Source organism: Neopsephotus bourkii, unplaced genomic scaffold, assembly GCF_033783945.1.
Source record: "Neopsephotus bourkii isolate Nb327-2 ecotype Australia unplaced genomic scaffold, CSIRO-AGI_Nbou_v1 NB_745, whole genome shotgun sequence".
Classification (NCBI taxonomy): Eukaryota; Metazoa; Chordata; class Aves; order Psittaciformes; family Psittacidae; genus Neopsephotus; species Neopsephotus bourkii.
The window spans coordinates 3,041,842-3,062,612 of record NW_026901243.1 but is presented as its reverse complement, the minus strand read 5'-3'; the positions used below and the strand labels follow the sequence as shown (position 1 = coordinate 3,062,612).

Here is a 20,771-nt window from a genome sequence, read left to right as displayed (position 1 = left end):
ACACCAAACCAGCTATTCCAAAGGAGATAGCCTCATCCACTATAAACCTTGGGCTTTATTACACAACTGGTCAATGTTTTTTCTCCTCGCGGTGCAACTTTCCCACTGAACTTAAACATGATTGTTCCATGGGAATGCAGCAATGTCAACCAGCTGATAACTGAAGCACTCAACAGTCAACAGAATTATTCACAATATGCATTAAAGTTATTGTCAAAGGCAAGTGCTTTGATCTCACAGAAACAAAAAACTTGTTGTATTGGGACTGGTTTGCTTGCAGCATTCTTTTCTTCTCAAAAAATTCACAAGAAATTTTGCTATCCTGGGTCAGGAAAACAGGAAGCTTAAGTGTCAGAAATTCCCACAGAAACAAAATCTCATGTTATGACCAGGTCAGGTTCTTCTCTAGTATTTAGCCATCCATTTATTTTTGTTTCTTCCAAGTCATCAGCTGCCTTCACAGAAATGAAAGTGCTTCCTGCCACTGTGGTGAGCTTGCTGACCTTGGTTGAGTTGAGCTGCTCTGCTGTGTCTCACGGACAGTGTTAGGCCTTCTGCATGTGCAAAGAAAGTATCTGTACAGAAGAGGGAACTCTGCACATCTCACAATGTTGCTTTTGCAGGATATACATAGAGATGATTTCATTATTTAAACATTGCATATATAAACCACTACCGGGCAGTTCAGTCCAGGGGAACACATACAAATCCCAGACAACATAAATCCTCTGAAATTTGTACAAGTCAAGTAGTTTTAAGGTTGGCTTGTCTTATCAACCGAGAATTATTCAGCAGAATACATGAACAGGTACCTATTACCAGTGAGCCTTAATTAAAAAAAAAAAAAAGCAAAGCCCTGGCACCCTTGTGGAACAAGAACACAGGCAGCTTTCTGCTAGGCTGGCAGAAACACATGGAATAACAGTGCATTGCTCTAATGCAACAGCTATTTGCAGCCTGTCCCAGAACATCAGCAAAACCTCCGTACAATTACGGATCCAAACCGTAACTTAGACCCATTGGGGGGGGGGGGAGGGGGAAGAGAAAAAAAAGGTAGGATTTCACTGTATAAAGTTTGCTCCTTGGAGCATTTTAGAAGCCACTCCCTACCTTCCATCAGCTGCAGAATGAATTATTTACACCTCATTAGAAATGTAACAGTAGGCATTAAGAGCACTGGGAGACTTAGAACGGAAAACAAAGCAATCTTGGGTTTTAAACAGAAATCCTGTATTTTAGGTGTTACGTCCTATAAAAAGGCTTACTGCCTTCTGCAGAGGCAGAAAAGCTACCTATAAAGAACTGGGCACTACAATGTGTTCTGCCTCCTGGTAGAAAATCTACACCTTTGATTCCAAGATGCAAACCCAGGCACAGATACACCAAAGGAGTCTGTGCCTCACAGCATTACACAGTGCAACATACACTTCTGCCAGACAGCACAGTCACTGCCACACACCTGCAAAGCCTGGTCCACCAGCCTGACCCAGTGCTGTGCCTCCACTTGCAGGACAGGGCACTAAAAGGGACCATATCACAAAGGGATGTGTCTCTTTCCACTTATATATGAGACTGAAAAAGTTAAACAAGTACAAGGTTGTTTGCCAAGGTGGGAAGACCAGATGTGAGCTGTGCCCTCCAGCCAGAGGTGGCACAAGGACTGGAAAGGCACCACAAGGTTCATGGGAAGAGCAGAGTCCTGAGGCAAAGGACAGTTGGAGAGGAAGGATGCTCAAGGTACAAAAACAGCATACCAGGGGTAAGTCATGCAGGTGCTAAATGTACTGTCCAAAAATCTTGTCTTTCTATTAAAAAAGCCAATCATAATAATGCTACTAATAATAATTCATGAATTCTGTGAACAAGAGTGAAGTCTGTAGGAACACATATGAAATAAAAGACCAGAAGAGTAGTACTGGGGCGGGGGGGGGGAACCAACCAAAAACCAAACAACACCCTTTTCCATCCATTCACACCAAGGATGGTTTCCAACATACCTCTGATGACACAGCTTGTGACAGCAGTGACTTACAGCAGACATCTCCAGGCACACCTGTATCAGCTAAAGCAACTGTCTTTTAAGAGTCTTTCCTACTCTGTCCCTCAATTTGCACAACTGCTTTCCCCAAACCTTCAGTTCACCCCAGTTTGGGCTGGGTTAGCACAGATAATTAAACACACACTGCATCACTTCCTTCAACTGCAGTGGACCAGGAAGCATTCACACGAGCAGTTTGACCAGCAAATCTTTCGTTAAGGCAAAGTTGCAAGTGACTTTTACCGTAAGACCCACCAATTTCCTTCTGATTAATCTATCCACTGCTTAGCACAGTGCCTTTGAAAACCATGTTAGAAATCAATGATAAATCAGTCCGATCCCTGCAGTCCACTTCCCAGCCTATGAACTTGCCATTTTAAAAATCTGACTAGCTTATGCCAAAAAATTTATCTAATCTATTGATTCTGAGGACTTAGCAGTCAAAGGATTTATTCATGCTGATAATCATTATTCCAAAGAACAGTGTTTTAAGATAAGAAAATATATAAGCTCTGTGTTGTTTTTTTTTGTTTGATTGGTTTGTGGTTTATCGTTGGGGGGGGTTTGGTGTTGTCAGTTTTGTTTTGTGTCTAAGAACCATGACGCCTACTGAAGCTAACATTTTTATGTAGGTTTCTTCTTGATCATTAAACCATCTCTTTGGAAACACATTTATGCCTAAAATTCATCCAAAGCTACCAGGAAAATTACCTGCAATTTGCACTGAGCCATCTTCTCCAAGAAGAATATTTCCTGCTTTCACATCCCTGCAGAAAGATAAAGCAACAGTAAGTGGAAGTCATTAAATCTTTCCTTCAACAACCAAAAATACTTTAAAAGGTTATTATTTCTTATACTTTGTTTCTTGTATTAGCACCTCCTGCTTCAACGCATGAAGAAAGAGCAGGGACTTCATATCAATAGTAACTTCAGTAGACCCTAAGTGGCATTTGAATGATTTATAGCAAGTGACATTTTAAGTAGTATGCATAGGAAAAATACATTTAAAAAAAAAAAAACTTACCAGAATGTACACTCAAAAATAACCAAGGAAAAGTGGTTTGCCCCTGGTTCTTAAGTTAGCTAATAACATGAAAACAGAACCTAGCCCTGGTCTGATACACAGAATTCTATGATTCTACCCTTTTAGGGGGCAGATTTCAAGAGATGGTAAGTTGATCTAATCTCACTACCTCTGAACTCATCCTATCCTTCTCCAAGTTTTGTTGCTCTCCAACCCTGAAGGTGTTCACACACTTCCTCATGAAATCAGTTTAGCTCAATACACTGGTGAAAAAAAAAAATCAAACAAACAACTAAACAAACCAAAACCATTGGTTGTTCATGGCTTAATGAACTGAACCACACTACCAAGGGTCAAGGAAGCAGAGCTGGTACAACAGAGATGAGAATGGGAAAGTGGGGCCACTCCTGCAAAGTCTGAATTTTTAGTGAAAACGTCTCCTTTACTTTTTTTATTTTGACCCAAGACAATGAACATGCATGAACATTCAGCAAATGCTATGAATGTTATTGTATTATCCTCTTTCTACCCCCCCAAAAAACTGTGGCTTGTTAGGCTAACAGTGGCACTTCTCCATTCTCGAGGGGAATGTTACTTTCACTCCAAATACTCTTTGAAGTTCTACAGCTTATTTTCATAGGCTGCTTCCCCCAGCAAAGCCAACAAAAATACCTTTATGGCTGATATCCACATTCATCAAAAAGGCTGCTAAGATCACACTGCCTAGGAAACCATGCAGGGCCACAGCAGATGTAGGAGGCATCTTGAGAAAGGCTGCAAGCAAAGCAGCTGTCTGGGGAACAGATGCCTGTGCACAGATAGCAATTCACAACACACTCACCTTAACAGCAACCACCTGCATGGAAGAGGGGGAAGAACCAAATCAAGCAGATTCTCCCTCCACTGCCTTTGGCAGATACTCCAAATCCTTTCACACAAAGTCAAAAAAGCTGGGTTTAGTTTCCTCCCTTGTGCATCATGAGAACAGAACTGGCATCGTGGCCTGGCCAAAGAGCCCCAGTCAGGCCCTGGAAATCTTCTTCCTGGCTTTGCTGTGCTGAAGAAGAGCCTGGGCCACTGCCAGTTCCAGGCCAGGATAATTTTTAACACATCGCCTCCAGCATTAGCATTTGCTAGATTCTTCCCAACACCCAGTGTAGGACATTGGCATGCCAAGGCTTTCTCCAGCATACAACAGAGCAAAAAGTGAACAAAGACGGTAAGACAGTCCCACTAAAGATCATTTTAACAGCAAACTACAGCTCACGGCAGCCTGCAGACTTCAAACAAGTGACCACCTTGGCACCTAATCCCTATCTGAAGCACAAGTTTCAGAGTACAGGAAAATACTACTTTGCTTTAATGATCAAGAACACTTAGATCTATATGGAAACACTGAAGCAATAAAGATTCTATATGGAAGCATATGATAGCCTTGAGAAGCTGACTGAATAGCAGAATGGGATTCAAAGCAGTAAGAAAGAAGCTGACAGTGATACAGCAGTAAGACAAAACAACTGCTGCCAGTCTTTTCCAGTCCTGCTCACTCTACATAGCCTTATACATTAAAGTGTGTTTAGAAGTGAGTGAGCTTTCCCTCTGAGCAGCATTATTTTTTCTTCCTGCAATTAACAACTGCAGTCCCTGAACAGGAAAGCATCAGCACTGCAGCAGGTGGCAATTCTTAAGTAAATGGAGGGACCTGAAGGGGATTCAATACAGCATTTAAGCATGTAGCTACACTACTCCCCTCCCATTAGCATCCATTGGAAAAATGCAACACAATTGAAGATGCAGAGAGTTACACATCATTAGAAATACAAACCTGCACTCCCACAAAGCATCCATGGTCCCTAGCAGTAAGGAAATGGAAAAGCTTCCTACCAGTATTTTTAGGCAGAAAATGCCTTTGGGATTCAGCCCCATGGGCACCGTGTTCTCAGGGCTTCATGTGCTTAAGCCTGCTGCTGCTTAGGTAAGGAGCTGGCTCACATGGTGTGAAATGTGCTTGGCACAGATGCAGCCACCTCCAGGAATCCCCCCTTACATCAGTACTATTTCAGAGGGAACAGAGGGTGGTCAGGAAACTCCCCAATCCTCCTGGAAATCTTTATCCCGACAGTTAGTCCTCCTGTGACAGCCAGGACATACCAGGCCCTTTCAGAGCTGCCTGCCAGTTCCAGATTACAGGAAAGGAATAGCATGCACTGAGGTTATTGTTCCTCTTACTGAAGATGTATGCAAGTAACAGTAATTTCCTCTTCCATCTGCACTCTAAGGAGCCCAGGATGCTGGAGTGTTTCCCCATTAAGCTGGGCCACGCAGTATTGCGCACAGCCTTTCCAAACTTCCTCTGCCAGCATGACAGTGTGTGCAGCTTACCAACCCCTCCCCACAAAGCAAACCATGATCAGCAATGAAGGAAGTGCCAGGACTTAGCAGAACTAAGGATAAGGTCTCAACCACCCTGTGCTTAAGTCTACAAAAACTCAAGCAGGTGACTTATGTAGCAAGAGAAAGCCAAAAAGCAGCACACATTCAGTACCATCAGACCATCCTACCACTGTGCCAGCTTGGAGAGCAAGAAGTAGTGAAACAAGCACTCAGGTTGAATCCCATAGGAAAAATGAGCCAAAGGACTCCAGGCCCTTAGCCTCCTTTAATGCAGAGCCTTTTCTTTTTAACTTCAGCTTGGATTAATTAAAATTTACATATATTCACATTGGAAACAAAAGTCAGTAAATATGGTGCTTCAAGCTGGTTCAAAAAATTAAAATAAATTGTTGCTGCAATAAGACATTCAGGAGGCCAACACCACCCACTGCCAAATATGCAAGTCAAGTTACAGAATTAAATCACCATTTGATGTGGCATTTCCTCCTGGTGACCAACCCTCCGTAAAGGCCATTACTCACCCCAGTGTGGTATACTCCACCCCAGAGCAGCAAAAATGACAGGCAGCAAACTGCTTGGGTACACTGACTCTGTTCTGGAGTCACTATACAGAGGCAACTTCCAGCTTTCCCATTCCTCATCCGTGTATTTGCACTGTGTCACCCATTGCAATAACACCAGGCAAATATCAAGCAGCAGTAACACTGGGTGAACACAGATCATAGCATTGTTAGAATGGTTTGGAGGGGACCTTAAAGTTCATCTAGTTCCAAACCCCCTGCCACAAGCAGGGACACTTTCCCACTAGACCAGGAGTTCAAAGCCCCGTCCAACCTAGCCTTGAACATTGATCCCCTTCTTTAGCATATACTGATGTCATCAGCAGTAATTTCAAACTAGATCCTCCTTTAAAATCATCTTTCAGATGAATTAATTGCATTTAAAGCAATGATTTGGGGGAGCAAGGAATGGTGCTTTTCCGTTTATTCACATCAGGAGATGCTTATAAACTCACAAGCTGAATGGCGAGAAATGTATTACTCCAGGATACAGGTATTGCCAAGTATCACAATTTGAAGGTACTTCCTATTGATGTGGTAATGGTCATATCCTGAGCTGATACACTCTGAATAAATGGTGTGCCTCTGGCATAATTACTATACTGGAAACAGGAAGCAGCTTTAGGCTGTAGCATAAACAGTAATTATATAACACTTTAAATGAAGTTACAGAAGGCTGGAATAAACTTTTCCTTGCCAGCAGTTTAACAAATGCTATTGTAGTTCCAGATATTCTTACTCCATAGCTGTCATCTTCCTCTCTTCTAAAGGCTCCAAGAGCTCTTCTGCAAAATAACAATTATGTTTTTATTTACCTTGTACTTCATAACCAGAGTGGAAGAGGGGAGTTTGGACTTGCTCCAGTGCAAAGCTGGATTCTCCACACCAGCCTTGAGAGGTTTCACAGCAGGGCAGAAACCCCTCTTCATCTGCATTCCAAACTGGTTTAGCTTCCCTGTGCAACCAAATGCTAACCTACTAGTTACATCACGTTAATGCCTTCAGGTCAGGGCTGGGCCATAGGCATTAGATGATATATAACCAAAACTGACCCCTGATACAACAAATTGCAACCAAGCATCCAGCTACAGGAGATTTTAGAGCACAGGAAGTCAATGAGATGATGCTTCCCAGTTCTGAGTGCAGCATTCCCACCTCCCCCAGTTATTTTCTCAGTAGAGTGGGAACTACAGGAACTGGAATCTAGTGGTTTGTTCCCCCTATACAAAGCTTACACAAATCCTTCATATCCTGCTATGTTATCAGATCCACCCTCACCCATAGCCCTCAGTCCTTGGCACTGCCATACAGTGACTGTCATTGCACTACAGGAAAGAGCAAAACTTTCTGATCCATAATGGAGAGCACTACTATCAATAGCCAGCTGCAATTCTGCAATCCTGGCATACACCATGAAGCTTATTACAGACTTAAAAGAACTGATGTTTGCAAGAAAAGCAATGAAGCATGTTAAGTTATTGCTTAAGTAAACCTCTTAATATCATTTGGAAATCAAAAAGGATTCACTTTGCTTGTGTTCAAAGCTATTGGGAATAATAGCTAGGACAATTTAAGGCCACTATAACCACAATACAAGTGACCTGAGCAAACAACGGCATCCCAGGGCTTGTGTAACCTAGCAGTGAGAAGAAAACTCACATGAAAGGGAAATTTGAGATAAGCCTTGTTTATTATGCTTTTGCTTCCAAACTGCTCTTATGTGCCTTTAGGATGTGATGCTGGCTGTCAGCACAGCCATGAGTCATCTGCCCATTAGATGTAATTTACGTCAAGTGCAACAATAAATTTTCATGGACTGAACTCCATAGTGCATAATTTGGCAGGAAAAAGGAATGATTGGTCCTTCCAAGTTTCATTTAAAAACAGAGAAGGTGTAAGATACAAGAATTACTGTTTTATGCTAGTGGTAATGAATAACTCAAAATATTTATACTGAATGCAACCAACTACTGGAGTTGACATTGTTCTGAGTAATTTGCAAAATACTTCCAGAACAATATCTCTACACACAGTTAAATATCAAGCTATTTGTGACATTATACACCAAATGAGCACTATTCTCTCTCTACTACGAAATGTTACTCTCCATTCAATGGCATGTTGTTACTTATGTCACCTCTTCCCTCTCCCTTCTAAGCCAAGTTATAAAAACCTGGCTATACCACGAGCTTACCATTTGAGACAGAGTGGCAAAGCAGAAACAAGGTTTGGAGCATGCAAGGAGTGTACTTTTATGCCCTCAAATTCAGCACACTCAATACAACACAAGAGAAGCCATTCAGGAAAACTGTATTAGAAGTGCTGCATTATTATGCTCCCTGTTCCTACTCTGAAAAGGTGCGTGTACCAATGTTTTATGCCACAGGGTTGAGCCTTAAGTCCCAAATTCTTCAGTGAGATGCAATTGCTGTCTGTTGCAGTGCTGTATTTAAAAGCCAGAGCTGGGAACATCTCCCAAAGCTTGAAGGTCTTCCAACAGCAAAGAGCTGGCAAAGCCATTTCCACAGTCCTCTCTCCAGCCTCCCTGCTGAGGCAGGCATATGCAGGGAAAAAGAGGGCCAAGTCCACAGCTTGCTTCATCCTTGCTCATCCACAGCCATCTCAGCAGGCCCTTGTGGCCACTGGCAGCCAGGACCAACGGCAACAGCCAGGCTGCTATAAATTACAGCTACGGACCAGCCCAGTGACATGCTTTATTGCTCAGGATCAGGGAAGCACGACTGCTGCTACCCTCTTCTCTCAGCTGCTCTGCCGGCTGCTGGGCCATGGTGAAAACTCAGTGCAGGAGCTAAATGCCAGCAGTGCAAGGCAACTCATGACTTACTCAGTCTCATAAACAGCAAAGGCATTTTTAAAGCCCTGACCTTATGAGGGCTAGATAGGTAGGTAGCCTAGGGCTTTTTAACTGTCATTTTAATGCCTGGAGAAAGTTAGATAAGCAATCCAGTTTTATGATGAATTTTAAGAAGTTCCTTTTGGTTCTTTTAAGCAGCATAAAGCAGGGCTTTGAAAGGCCGAAGGACTGCCAGACTGGCTTTGCAGAGGGGTAAATAGACTAGGCCTACTGGAAATGATTGCCAACTTCCACCAAGACAAGCTACATGAGTATATTGAGTACTTGTTTTCCCCATGCCCTACCCTTAACATTCAGGCAGATTACACTCAGCACAATAAAGAGACCTCTTAGGACAGATAACCACATCCAGTCTCCTGTCATAAGCAAACAGAAACATCAGTAAGGGCTCATGAGAAATTAATCTCCCATTGTACTTTATTTTACCTAAACATAAACCATCTTTAAGGGGACCCTCAATGCACTTACTAGGTACAGTTGTATGGTTGTATGCTGTTTCTCCAGTGCTGCATAAGCAGACTGCTTTTTTAAGTAGAGGGTTTGAGGTCCAGGAAACAATGACTTGAATTTGTTTCAGTTTAGGTTAAGTCACTCTGTCAGCTCAGACAAGTGACAGATCACCAAACCAAGCTGCAGAACATCCTCCTGAAATTCAGTCTGTCACCTTAGTTACCTGAGCAGCCCCAGGGGCTAACAAGATGCTGAGGCAGTAAAAGAGTTGCAGACCTTGGGCTAACTCGGTGTGAGTCCCTGACAAAAAACGATACAGCAAGCACTGTGTCACATCACTTACTGCATTTCTGTCTGTCACACAGTCACTTATCGCAGCGCCTGCAACTTTCCTTTATCTCAGCAAATTATGTCCAGCTTACACTTCTTGCTCCTGTGCCAACTTTGCCTTTAATGGTTTTGTGCTCATTAATTCCCTCTCTTCCCACACGTTTACAAGCCTAGCAATGGTTAAAAGGAAGTGTGGTTCAATGACAGATCCTGTCTGCTGTGGACTTCACCTCTCATCTACCACCATGCCACCAGCCCTGAATCAGTGCTCAACTAACCTCAACTGCGCATGAGCGTAGGGAAAGTTGCTCCAGCTAAAAAAAAAAAAAAAAAAACCCAAAAAACCCCAAAAAACTTAAAAAACTGGTTTCAGACAGATCAGCTCTTTCAGACAGATAATAAAATGCTACAAACACTAGCTCTGTCTCCAAACACGGAGACAATCTAAATCATACCAATGCTCACGGCCCTACTTCTTCCTACGAAAGAAGCTATTGCTTCACATATTCACCCCAATGCACATCACTGCTATAATACCAGGATACAGCAGGGAGGATTTGCCAAGAAGCTCTGGCTTCTCACAAGCTTCAGCCCTTAATGCAAAAGAATGTGCATCTCTAACCTCATACAACACTTGTTTTAAAGTTTCCCCTGTTCAATTAGAACATCAGTTTTTTCTTGTCTCCACAAGGAAAGGACCCTGCCCAGCAGACTTTTAAATCAAGCTTTTGTATTATTGCACAGCCACTAAAAATGTACCATGATTTCTTCCACAAATTCATCTATCCAGCCCTTCCATTTCCTGAGCCTACTTCCTAAGAACTGCAGTGGGGACAAGGCACAAAGCTTCTTTAACAGCTGCTGCATAAAAAGAAACATGTAGAGCAAGCTGTGGAGTCAAAAGGTCTGCCTCCTACCCCCAGAGGCCCAGGTATTTTTGGGAGGCCCTGCCTTAGTCATTGGTAACAGAGAGAAATAGTCAAGTTATAATGTGGCCTTATTTCAGTGTTTCATGTCAAGTTATTTAACATGCAAGGAGGTGGGCATGCTTCATGTGGCAATACCAGTAATGCATGCCACCATGCTGTGTTATCTCCTGCATGCTAAACCACATTCCCAGTATGTGAAGAAATAGGAATTTTCCCAGAACTACCACATGCACATCTGCTCAGTTTGAGTACAAAATGGACCAGATAGCAGAAGAAACAGGAAAGCCAGGGATTCATGCATCTCCATGCCTTGCCTGGGACGTGTGGGATAGATGAAAAGTTCATTCCAGTAAACACACAATCAACTTGGATCAAACAAGGCCCAAAAATTTTTATATAGGACAACAGAAAAGGTCTAAATTTCCAAAAGGGAGCAAGCACCACTGTTCTGGAGAACTGGTATGTGTATCTATACACACACAAGGTCCAAGGCAGTGCCTTACAGAGCCAAAACCTGTCCCTATCTACGAAGCCACACACAGCTCTTGCCCAGCCATGTTTGCAGCATGACACAGACGGAGAAATTCAAGACAACCAGAACCTTGAGACTTGAATTTTGAGACAACCAGACTCTTGAGCCTTGCCAGCTCAGCTTCCTTCTCCAAAATCTAGGAAATGACAGTTTTAAGCATAGCCAGCATATGAAGAGAAAAGTCCTCCTTATTTCATTCAGCTATTCTTATAAAATGGAGAAAGTGGTTATAAAATCAGGTATTTGTGCTATGGAAACAGTACTCTTGGCACTCCTAGTCTAACTTGGTGGTGCTTTCTAGGCTGCCATGAAATGATAGATTTCTCTGTGGCATTTCCCTATCTGTTGTCCTGAATGCATGCAAGTTTTGCCCCACTTTCATTTTCGAAAGTATTAAGTTTTGCTTTTAAAGTTCAAATTTTATAAGAACTCTGCAAGACAGGATATCTGATTTAGAAAACATGCATAAAGTAAATTCCTGATGCAGCCTTGCAACATTTTCAAGTGTGTTTAATACGTTACCACACAAACTTAGCAAGTGACCTTTTCTCATGCTTTAGGGTAAGACATGAATAAAAAGACTGCAGTGGTCTGAATAAGTGCTTAAGACATCTCCACACATGCAGCTTTTAGGACCTATGAAGGCCAGAAAAGTCTGCAACAGGGAATAAAATTCAAAGCCATCTTTTTGAAGTTAATAATTCACTTGATGCATCACAGCAGGAAGGATGAACACCAATGATTTAAACTGCTGGTGCAGAGACGCTATGAAGAGAGAAAAACCTAAAAACTCACCTCCCTTTTAATGCAGTGCATAATACTTGTACCAGAAAGCTGGTTTTCCCTTTGACTAATTCAACGTTTGAATAACTGCAGACATCTAGTGACAAAGTTGAGACAGCACCTGATCTGTCTGAGAATGACATGGGGACAGACACTGTCAGGCCCCCAGCATCCATGTGCTTTCTTCAGCAGTGATATTTACCATCAGTTCTATCTGCCAGGTTTCTGGGCTTCAGAGCAGAGACTGTCTTTAGCCACTTCAAGGAAAACTATCTCCACAGGAGCTATTGTTTCTGGCTGTCTGCAGATCTGGGATTGACATCTGGTTCACATTTTCTATCTGAAACCACAGGGAAACCTGGCTTTTTTTAAACAATGAATTTCTGGATGATGCGGTAAAAGCAGCAGCCACCAGGAGAACATACTGGTTCACTAAACCAGCACAATACACCTGGGTCCAACTGCTGTGGATGGAAAGTGGGGTTTCAGTGGTTCTTGGGCCCTTGATACTGTGCAGCAAAGTGCTTATTTGCGGGAACAAATCACCCAGTACAATCCAGGGCAGCATCTTTTCTTCCTTCCCACGGAGACACCCAATAGTAACATTTCAATTGTTGTGGCTACTGAACTGTTTCCAAATTAAAGCTTTAAAATTTATATTAATAACTACCTCAAAAGGTTGCTTTTGCCCATCCTGCACTCTAAGGGAGACCAAAGTACGCTTCTCTGAATATAAAATTCTGCTTTCCACAGCTGAGCAACTGTTTTCAAATTACTAGTGTCCTTTACTGGTAAAAATCAAACTGGCAATTAGAGGTGAAAGGCTCCACCATCCCGTAATCCATTCCTCAATCCTCCTCTGCCAGACTTCAGTTCCAAAACGCACTCCCCAGAACAAGATTACAGCACTGTGGAGAGGAGGGCTGTGAAGTTCTCCTACAGTATTGCTACAGAAACAAAATCCTACAGTTTTTCAGACATCAAACTGATCAGAGGCACACTGGAATCGAGTTTAACTGCAATACCTGCCAGCACGGCTATCAATGCATTACTCAGCTACATGAAAATGAAGCTTGAATCCTGCAGGACAGCTGAGTTCTGCCAAAATACATCCATCAGCCCCTTCATCTTAAATCTGAAACTTGCTACTGGAGGAGGGCTCCTGCAAAACCCCACAAGCAAGCCTTGGTGATGTGGATGTGCTCATATACAGACATCCTTTTTTCAGAAGTTACTTTCTCCTAATGTAGGTAGAAGAGGCATGCAGTTAAATTCTGATCCTATGCCAAAATCATCCTAAGATCCAAAAAAAATAAGCTAATATATCTGGCATAAAACCACAGCAAGAATACTGTTTCCAGAGTCTCTCCAAAGCAACACTGAAACAGCTGCCATGGCACCCTGCTGCCCCACATGCAGAAAACTGATTTTGAAAAGACACAAAAAAAAAACCAACCCAAAACATTTTATATGGGAGCACAAACTGATCTAACTCAGCGTATCAAATGTGTTGTTGCACCTCTCACTCCCTTAGAAGTAGAGCAGCAAAGAAATTAATAGCTGGATCAGTGGCATGCTAGTATTTCAAGACATGCAACTCTAAACCAATTCTCTAAGCTTTTTTCGTTTTTACAAAAAAGTATGCAAGTATCACATTTATTATGCTGCAGTAGGAGAATCTGATTATATTTGAGCAGTGTATCATTTCACCCGGGCTGACTAAAATATTCAGTTACACAACAGCTAATCATGAACAGAAGATAAGCCCAGAGATAAAAATAGGGAGAAAGACAGAGAGACCTTGTAACAGTTAATCAGCATGATTCATTTGTCAGACTGCCATAAGGAGCAGCACCTGAGAGCCTTGAACTTCCGTCCAACAAGTCTTTTTAAGCAATAAAACCTCTTGGGTTGGCTTAGCTTTAGTCTTATTTCCAAGTCATTTATCAAACTCCTACTAATCCCCAAATACACAGAGGAATCCGGAGTCTAAATGGGGAAAAGGTGCAACACACACCCTGTGTGTCACCCAGACAAGATTAGCCCAGGAGTGACCCCTCAGAGCACATCAGTCTTGCTCGACATCCATTTTAAAATGTGTCCGAGCAGCTTCCTGCAGGACAGTTCATCTGAAGGTTCCTGAGCCTGGCCCTCAGTCCTCAGCACACTGGCTGGCACCCAGGTATTCAGCTCACCATCAGCCAGATCACTGGGATTTCAGACTGTCACTGGGATCACTGTGTTACACAGAAATCCACAACAGGGACAGTGGCAGATGGCACAGGAGAGGTGGCCATGGACAGGCACATGGCACTGAAGGCAAAGAGCTGTCAACTCCAAGCTACATGAGACAGCGATGACTTTGAAGGGAGATGGGGATCAACTGTAATTGCTACCTTGGTATAGAGCTTTTCATGAAAATAAAAATGATCCTGCCTCCTTCTTTCTGTAAGGTCTCAGACACTGTTCCCAACAGCCTTTGCAGGATGAAAGCAAGAAAAAATATGGTTTTGGACAATGTGACAGACTCAATCATTTGCTGCTGAATAAGAGCATCTATTCAAGTCTCAGCCTCACTCTGGCTGTTAATTAGAAAGAAAACAGAAAAAAGCCTAATTTAAGCTTTTACTAGATATCTGGCTTTCTACACTGCTCTACAGAATACTGGCAAACTACTCTCCTTTCCAAAGTATGGATTTACACTTCCAAATGAAGCCAGCTCCCCCAAATCTTAATTGGAAGTGGCATTAAGTTCAAGGCAGGCTTATACAGAGTAAGATCCAGCAGCAGCAGAATTTCATTAAGCCAGTTTTCTACATGTTAACTTAATTCACCCATTTAAAATTATGCATAATTTAAAAGCATCGAGCAGCAACACTGTCACATATTTGTCCTCTGATCTTACTGGTGATTTACACCAGTTAGAAGCTGTCCCACTTCAGGTTAACAGCACCCACAAAGTTAAATTGGGGTCCAGATATTCATCTTTTGGGCTTTGCCACCAGCCTGGTTGTCTAACTTCAGGTGTGTTAATTACATTCAGTCACCCGTACTGCGTGTTTAACTCTAGGTAGTCATTTTCTCCTAACTGTAATACAAACTAGTGATATTCAGTGTAAACACATGAACACTTTGCTCTGCTGGATCACTGCTTGTTGTTCCACGCCTAACCAAAGCCCTTCAATTTTGACCCTTCACAGCTGACCTTGCTCTGGCCTGAAGCTCACCCCAACCCCAGCTGCCCCACATCACAGACACTATGTTTAGCCTTTAAGGCCATCACCTGATGTGATTTCTTTTTGAGTCAGATACTTTAAGCTGACACAGAGGACCAAAGTTTAGTTATTTTAAACGCTTCCTCTTAGAGCATCTCTGGCACAACTGCAAGATTTCCACCTGCCTTTTCCATCAGGCATAAAGAATATTATGACCCCTAGCATTAAGCAAAATGGGAAAACCATACAGATCTGCCTATGTATGAGGAAAGGTCCCATCTGCACTACAACTTTAAACTTCTGTGTTTTTCTCTTCCTTTGCATTACATGTAGGAAACTACACAACTTTCCTTCTGTATCATGACTATTACCACTTCTCCAAATTTCCCAGACCACTATGCCCCAACGTGATGAGGAAATCCAAATGCTTTTTTCTGATAAAACTTTACACAATTGTCAAAGCCCCCCAAAAGACAAGGGTGGAACACATGCAAAACAGCTGACACATAACTACAACCATAAGCTGCAGCAATGACACAGCTTTGATTTCTCCACTGAAGTTCCCTAAATATGGGCAAAATGCTTCAATGAGCAGGACAAGAACGGTCACAGCAGGTTTGGTTCAGCCTGCTTCGGACTGATTCAGTATGAATCACAGTTTCTTCAGACCAAGCGGTTTGAACTTGTGAACATCAGATTTTTGCTGAGTGCCATGTAAAAACAAAAAATAAACTCACAAAAGCCCACACATGAATATATCCTCTAGAATCTTTACCACTAGTTTTGCTGCCTCCTTACAGCAAGTCAGTGAAGAATCAACTCTTTTAATACATAAATCATTATATGACATCTTCAGAAGAACTGAGATTTAACGTGTTTCTGCTGCTTTAAAATATATATTTCGATTTTGCTAGACCAGAAGATGATTTGCTTGGCTGATTCAGTTCAACTGCAAGTCACAGATGAACATGATTTTATCAAGTAGTTATGGCAAGGATGAAAAATTGCCATGTACTCAGCAAGTAAGCTGGTCTATTACTTTAAATTCTCAGAGCTGCCTGAAGCCTTATCTCTAAAAACCAAAGTCAACCAACCAGCTATGAAATCAAAACTGCTTTCAATGAAGACAACTGTTCCTGTTAAACCAGAATTTTAAGGGAGACTAGAAACCTAAATTTGAGATTTCTTTCGGGGAAAGAATTTCCACTAGAATTGTTTCTAACCATTTCCTTTTTTTAACCCCAAACAACCCAGAAAAGCCAGTCAGTTTGACTAAAAATATGAAATACATACTTATTGCATTTTAAAATTAAAATAACATTTTGGCAAGAAAAGTCACCTCTCCTAGTGCAGCTATCAGAAGAGAACAGAAACATACTCCAACAGCAGCAATGCTTACAATGGCATTGTACCAGAAAACAGCCAAGCTCACAAAATTCCCAAGAAAGAAAAGGCCGTTGTTCCCAGCAGCAGGCTGTGGCTGGGATGATGTATATTACCCACAAGTGGTATATTCTATTTTCAGCACATACTTAGGATTGCAAGTCTCATTCTTTCTAACAGCAGAAAACACTGACTTAGTATCCTCTTTTCCTGAGCTACACCACACCTTGACAGCAGGGGAGAGGAAAACATGGCTTAAAAAAATATATCTCCCAAACAACACAGCAGCACAGACACCCAAACATTTCAGTGATCCATCAAATCACAGGCTATTAGTTAACTGGGTTTTGCCTACAAATTAAGTTTTTTTCCACTAATTCTGTTTCCTTTTTTTCTTTTTTTTTTAATGAAATTACCCAAATTTAAATTTCATGATGCTGACTTTGCAGCTAGCCTTGAAATAAAGAAAATAAAGAACAGGGCTTGAAAGGCTCTGTATTAAATTGCTCAACTCTTCTTATACAGAGCTCTTGCCAATTTGCAGCTATGCAAAAAACAAAACCAGCTGAAGTTATCCAGCTCCAACAACCACACTTTGCAGCAGGATCCTAACATTTGGAAAGAGCTTTTTTAGATCAGAACTATTAATACCTGAAAGTTTACCCAAACTTGGCCTAGTCATAGTATATCCTAAAGTAGTAGCAACTATATAGACATGTGAATTCTGAGTTTTGATTAAGCTCCCCACCTTTAGTTTCCTCATTCCATGTCCTCACAGTTGGTTATGGGATGAGACTGCATGTGCTCAACTACTAAGTGACACACATTTTCGGACAAATATGAAGAAAAGAAATAAAAAATAAAAATACCTGTGGATTTGTCCATTTTTATGCAGGTAGTCCAGCCCCTCCAGCACCTCCTTAAGGATTGTGGCTATACAGGGTTCATCCAGGACACCAGTCTTGTGTTCTCCTTTGGCCACAATGTGTTTTATAATGTCCAAAACAGAGCCTAGAGGATAGGGGAAGGGAGGAAAAAAAAGGTTAAATACCTTAAACTAAAAGAACCAATACACAGCTCTAAGTGTACGTTATAATCACTTTATATACAAGTCAAATTCACTCAGAGGGGACACGATGATGGTCAGGATTAGGTCAGTAGCTGCAGGAAAGCAGAGGCAACTATGTATGCCTCATACTTGTAGGGTTGCAGATCCTCAAGGTCAGCTGAAAAAATCCCTGTGATCACAAGTAACTGAAGCTATTTCCACAAACCAAAATGTAAACTGTACATACACAGGACTCTTAGAAGGTTTTTTGAGTAGATCCCAATGCTATGGCTGTTTTAGTACTGAGTACTGGAGAAGCAGGAGGGGAAAAATGGAAAAACCAGGGGGCTGCCAGGACTCAAAAGCTGAAGGCAACAAGCTTGATAAAATTAGACTATTTTTCAAGCTCTTCAACTATATGCAGAGAAATAGCAGGAAAAATATGCTAAGGGACGACACCGCCCTAAAAGAAAAAAGTGGAAAAAATTAAATAGAGAACAAATGAGGCTGAATTTCAACAATAAATCACTTTTTCACTGAGTACAAGACTGGAATAGATTAGATCCTTCCCTAGAAACATCATGCTTAGTCTCTCTCCCAACCAGGGTGTGAATTACACCATCTTGCATGACAAACCATGCTCTATAGAACAAGCCACCTCTTTGAATTGCACTCAGGAATAAATGGAATCAATGACTAGTAACATGCCTCTTGTGCAAGGTCCTGTTTTCATGATATATTGGGTACTGTATTCTTTGCATTTGCATCTGGGTTTAAGATAGTCTTCCCAGAACTGCAATTTTATTGCTCCAGTACAGGATGCCTAAGCCTGTTTTCCAGGCCTGTGCTATTCACCCCTTTCTAACTTGGGTTTCTATGTTTTATGATGACTGGATAGTCAGCTAATTTTCACAGCTATGATTTTCACAGCTATGGGCACAAAGCAAGGTCAGTGGTACTGGGATGGTCTTAAACAATGAGAAAAGCTTTGTCTCTGAACAGTAGGCTTAGAGAAAAAGAACTGCACTGAGAACAGTACTAACTCAGCTAGTTTAGGAAAGCTGAGTTAAAAATTTTAGACAGGTTTAGCAAAGTTCATTCTTCCCAATTCGCAATTGAGAAAAAGCCAAAATATTCTATGTTTCTTAAGACAGTAAAAGCTGAGAAACTTACTCCCATGAATTCGATCAATGGGAAAATTACAAGTTCCACCTCATAAAGTCTTGAAACAAGCAGAAAAAAAAAGTTACAATGAAGGATTTGGGGTTTGGAGCTTTTGTTGGTTTTGGTTTGTTGGGTTTGGTTTTTTTGTTGCCCCTTTTCATCCTTCAGGTTGAGGTAAGCAAAAATTCTTCCCCTTTATTAGCTGTCATATTTGAATTTCTAGGCCAAAGCAATAGAGCAGATAGGTTTTCACTTCGCAAAGCATTCTCCTTCTGGATTCTCACATGAAAGCAAAAAGCTGTCAAGGTTTGAATATGAACAACATGTGGCAAGGCTTGTTTTGCACAATTCAAACCACAAAGGAAACAATTACATGGGTGCACAGTTCTCTTAATTTATGGGGAACTGTATGCACTGAGTTCACCTAACAGCTTGCTACAACCAGGAGAGCCACTGTGGCCTGCTCTGCAGAGCCACACACCTGACATCTTCTTTGGCCCACTGGAACCAGTCCTCACACTGTATACACGCACTAAATCCACCAAAAAATACACTGAGAGGAAGAAAAGAAATTCAAGCTATGTTTGGTTGGTAATGAGCATAACCTGTGAGCAGATGAGTTTCAGATCCAATGAAGAGGAAAAAGAAGGATAAGGAGGAGGGAGTATACATTTGTGAATGGGGGAGGAAACCCCTTTTGTCAGCACAGCAAGCAATTAGACCAGCTCCCTGGCTGCTCTACATGGCACCTCCAGCTTCCTCTTCTCAAAAAGCCTTTTCTCAATTCAAAGTATTTGCAAAAGACACAAGCTTCACACAGCAGGCACTAACAAAATAGAAAGAAAACACAGGAAAAAAAAAAGAAAATAGAAATTAAGTTGCCTACCATCTCCTCAACATTTTATGCAAGAATACTTTGCAGTGTTCAGCCTTCCTTTACCCTATCTGAGCACAGAAGCAGTAATCTTTAGTGAGTCCTGATATGGGTCTTCATTAATTCAAAGGTTTCACCTAACTGTAACTCAGGTTGTTTTGACATACATTGGACTTCCTGCATGGCAACGAGATTAGCTGTACCAAAGGAAACTGTAAAACCCCAGATGGCAGAGTATGCTCCCCTTCACTGAAGTCTCACCTTTAGGTTCCTGAAAAAAGGATCCTCTGTTGTGTGTCATGATGGCTCACCTGGGAATCAGCCTGTTACATATTCATATTTAAAAAGTACGTGCTTACAAGCCTCAATGCTTCTTACTTTGGACAAGAACTTTTGTGACACCTAAGAAAAATCACCAAAAAACTCTCAACTTTTGACTGTTCAGGTTTTTCCTCTCAAATGTGCCTTTATCTGGAAAACAAACTGTCACTTGTTTTGTAAGTCCAGTGAAAATATGTGGTTCTTCACGTACGTTTTGTCCTCCTTCCACCTACAACTTTGTTAGCAGACTTTGGTCACAAACATTTCTCTTCTCCTGCAAAGGGCTTAGGGAACATGAGGAGGCAGATCATATGGTACTCAAATTTGGTAAAAAAATACTATATTTAGCTAAGTTTGAGGTTGTATTTAACCCAGAAAAGGGAGTGAGGGTTAGAAAGACAAGAAGCCAGCCTCTGTTGTGAAAGGCCTGATTCACACCCATATTATATCTGCTCCCGGTCCAGCCTGCCATTTCTTGAGCACACTTTCTTAAAAACCACTTTCACATTGAGATGTTCGAAGAAGGGGAGGGATTTGCCAGTCTTCTACAGAAAGGAGAACAGCAAAAAGCCTATCAGCAGAATGCTTAATTCAGGAAACAGCAGAAAAGCAACCCAAGAGCCACCTTCCTGTCAAAGAAAGTGTTATTTGGGTCATCCCCATCACCACTTTGTTAGTACAAGGAGGGGTAAGTTTTGCTATTGGCACCACAACATAATTAAGCAGTGAATTTTCCACCCCACAGAGCAGAAAATTTGGGAGTTAGTACTGACTCAATCGCAACTTCATAAAGCACAAGACAATGGAATACAAAGAAGGACACCAACATGCATTCCTATGCACTGCTTTGT

At 41.7% G+C, this 20,771-nt stretch overlaps 1 protein-coding gene across 2 annotated transcripts in view; it reads right to left on the bottom strand.

Annotated features, from left to right (window-relative positions):
* Window positions 1-20,771, bottom strand: part of OXSR1 (oxidative stress responsive kinase 1) — a 92,316-nt gene that overhangs the window by 31,765 nt on the left and 39,780 nt on the right. For both annotated transcript variants that reach the window (XM_061354808.1, XM_061354809.1), the window contains exons 4-5: window positions 17,383-17,524; window positions 2,750-2,805 (exon numbers count right to left, since the gene is read on the bottom strand). In XM_061354808.1, the coding sequence (XP_061210792.1) occupies window positions 2,750-2,805; window positions 17,383-17,524 (198 nt within the window). The remainder of the gene's footprint in view (window positions 1-2,749; window positions 2,806-17,382; window positions 17,525-20,771) is intronic.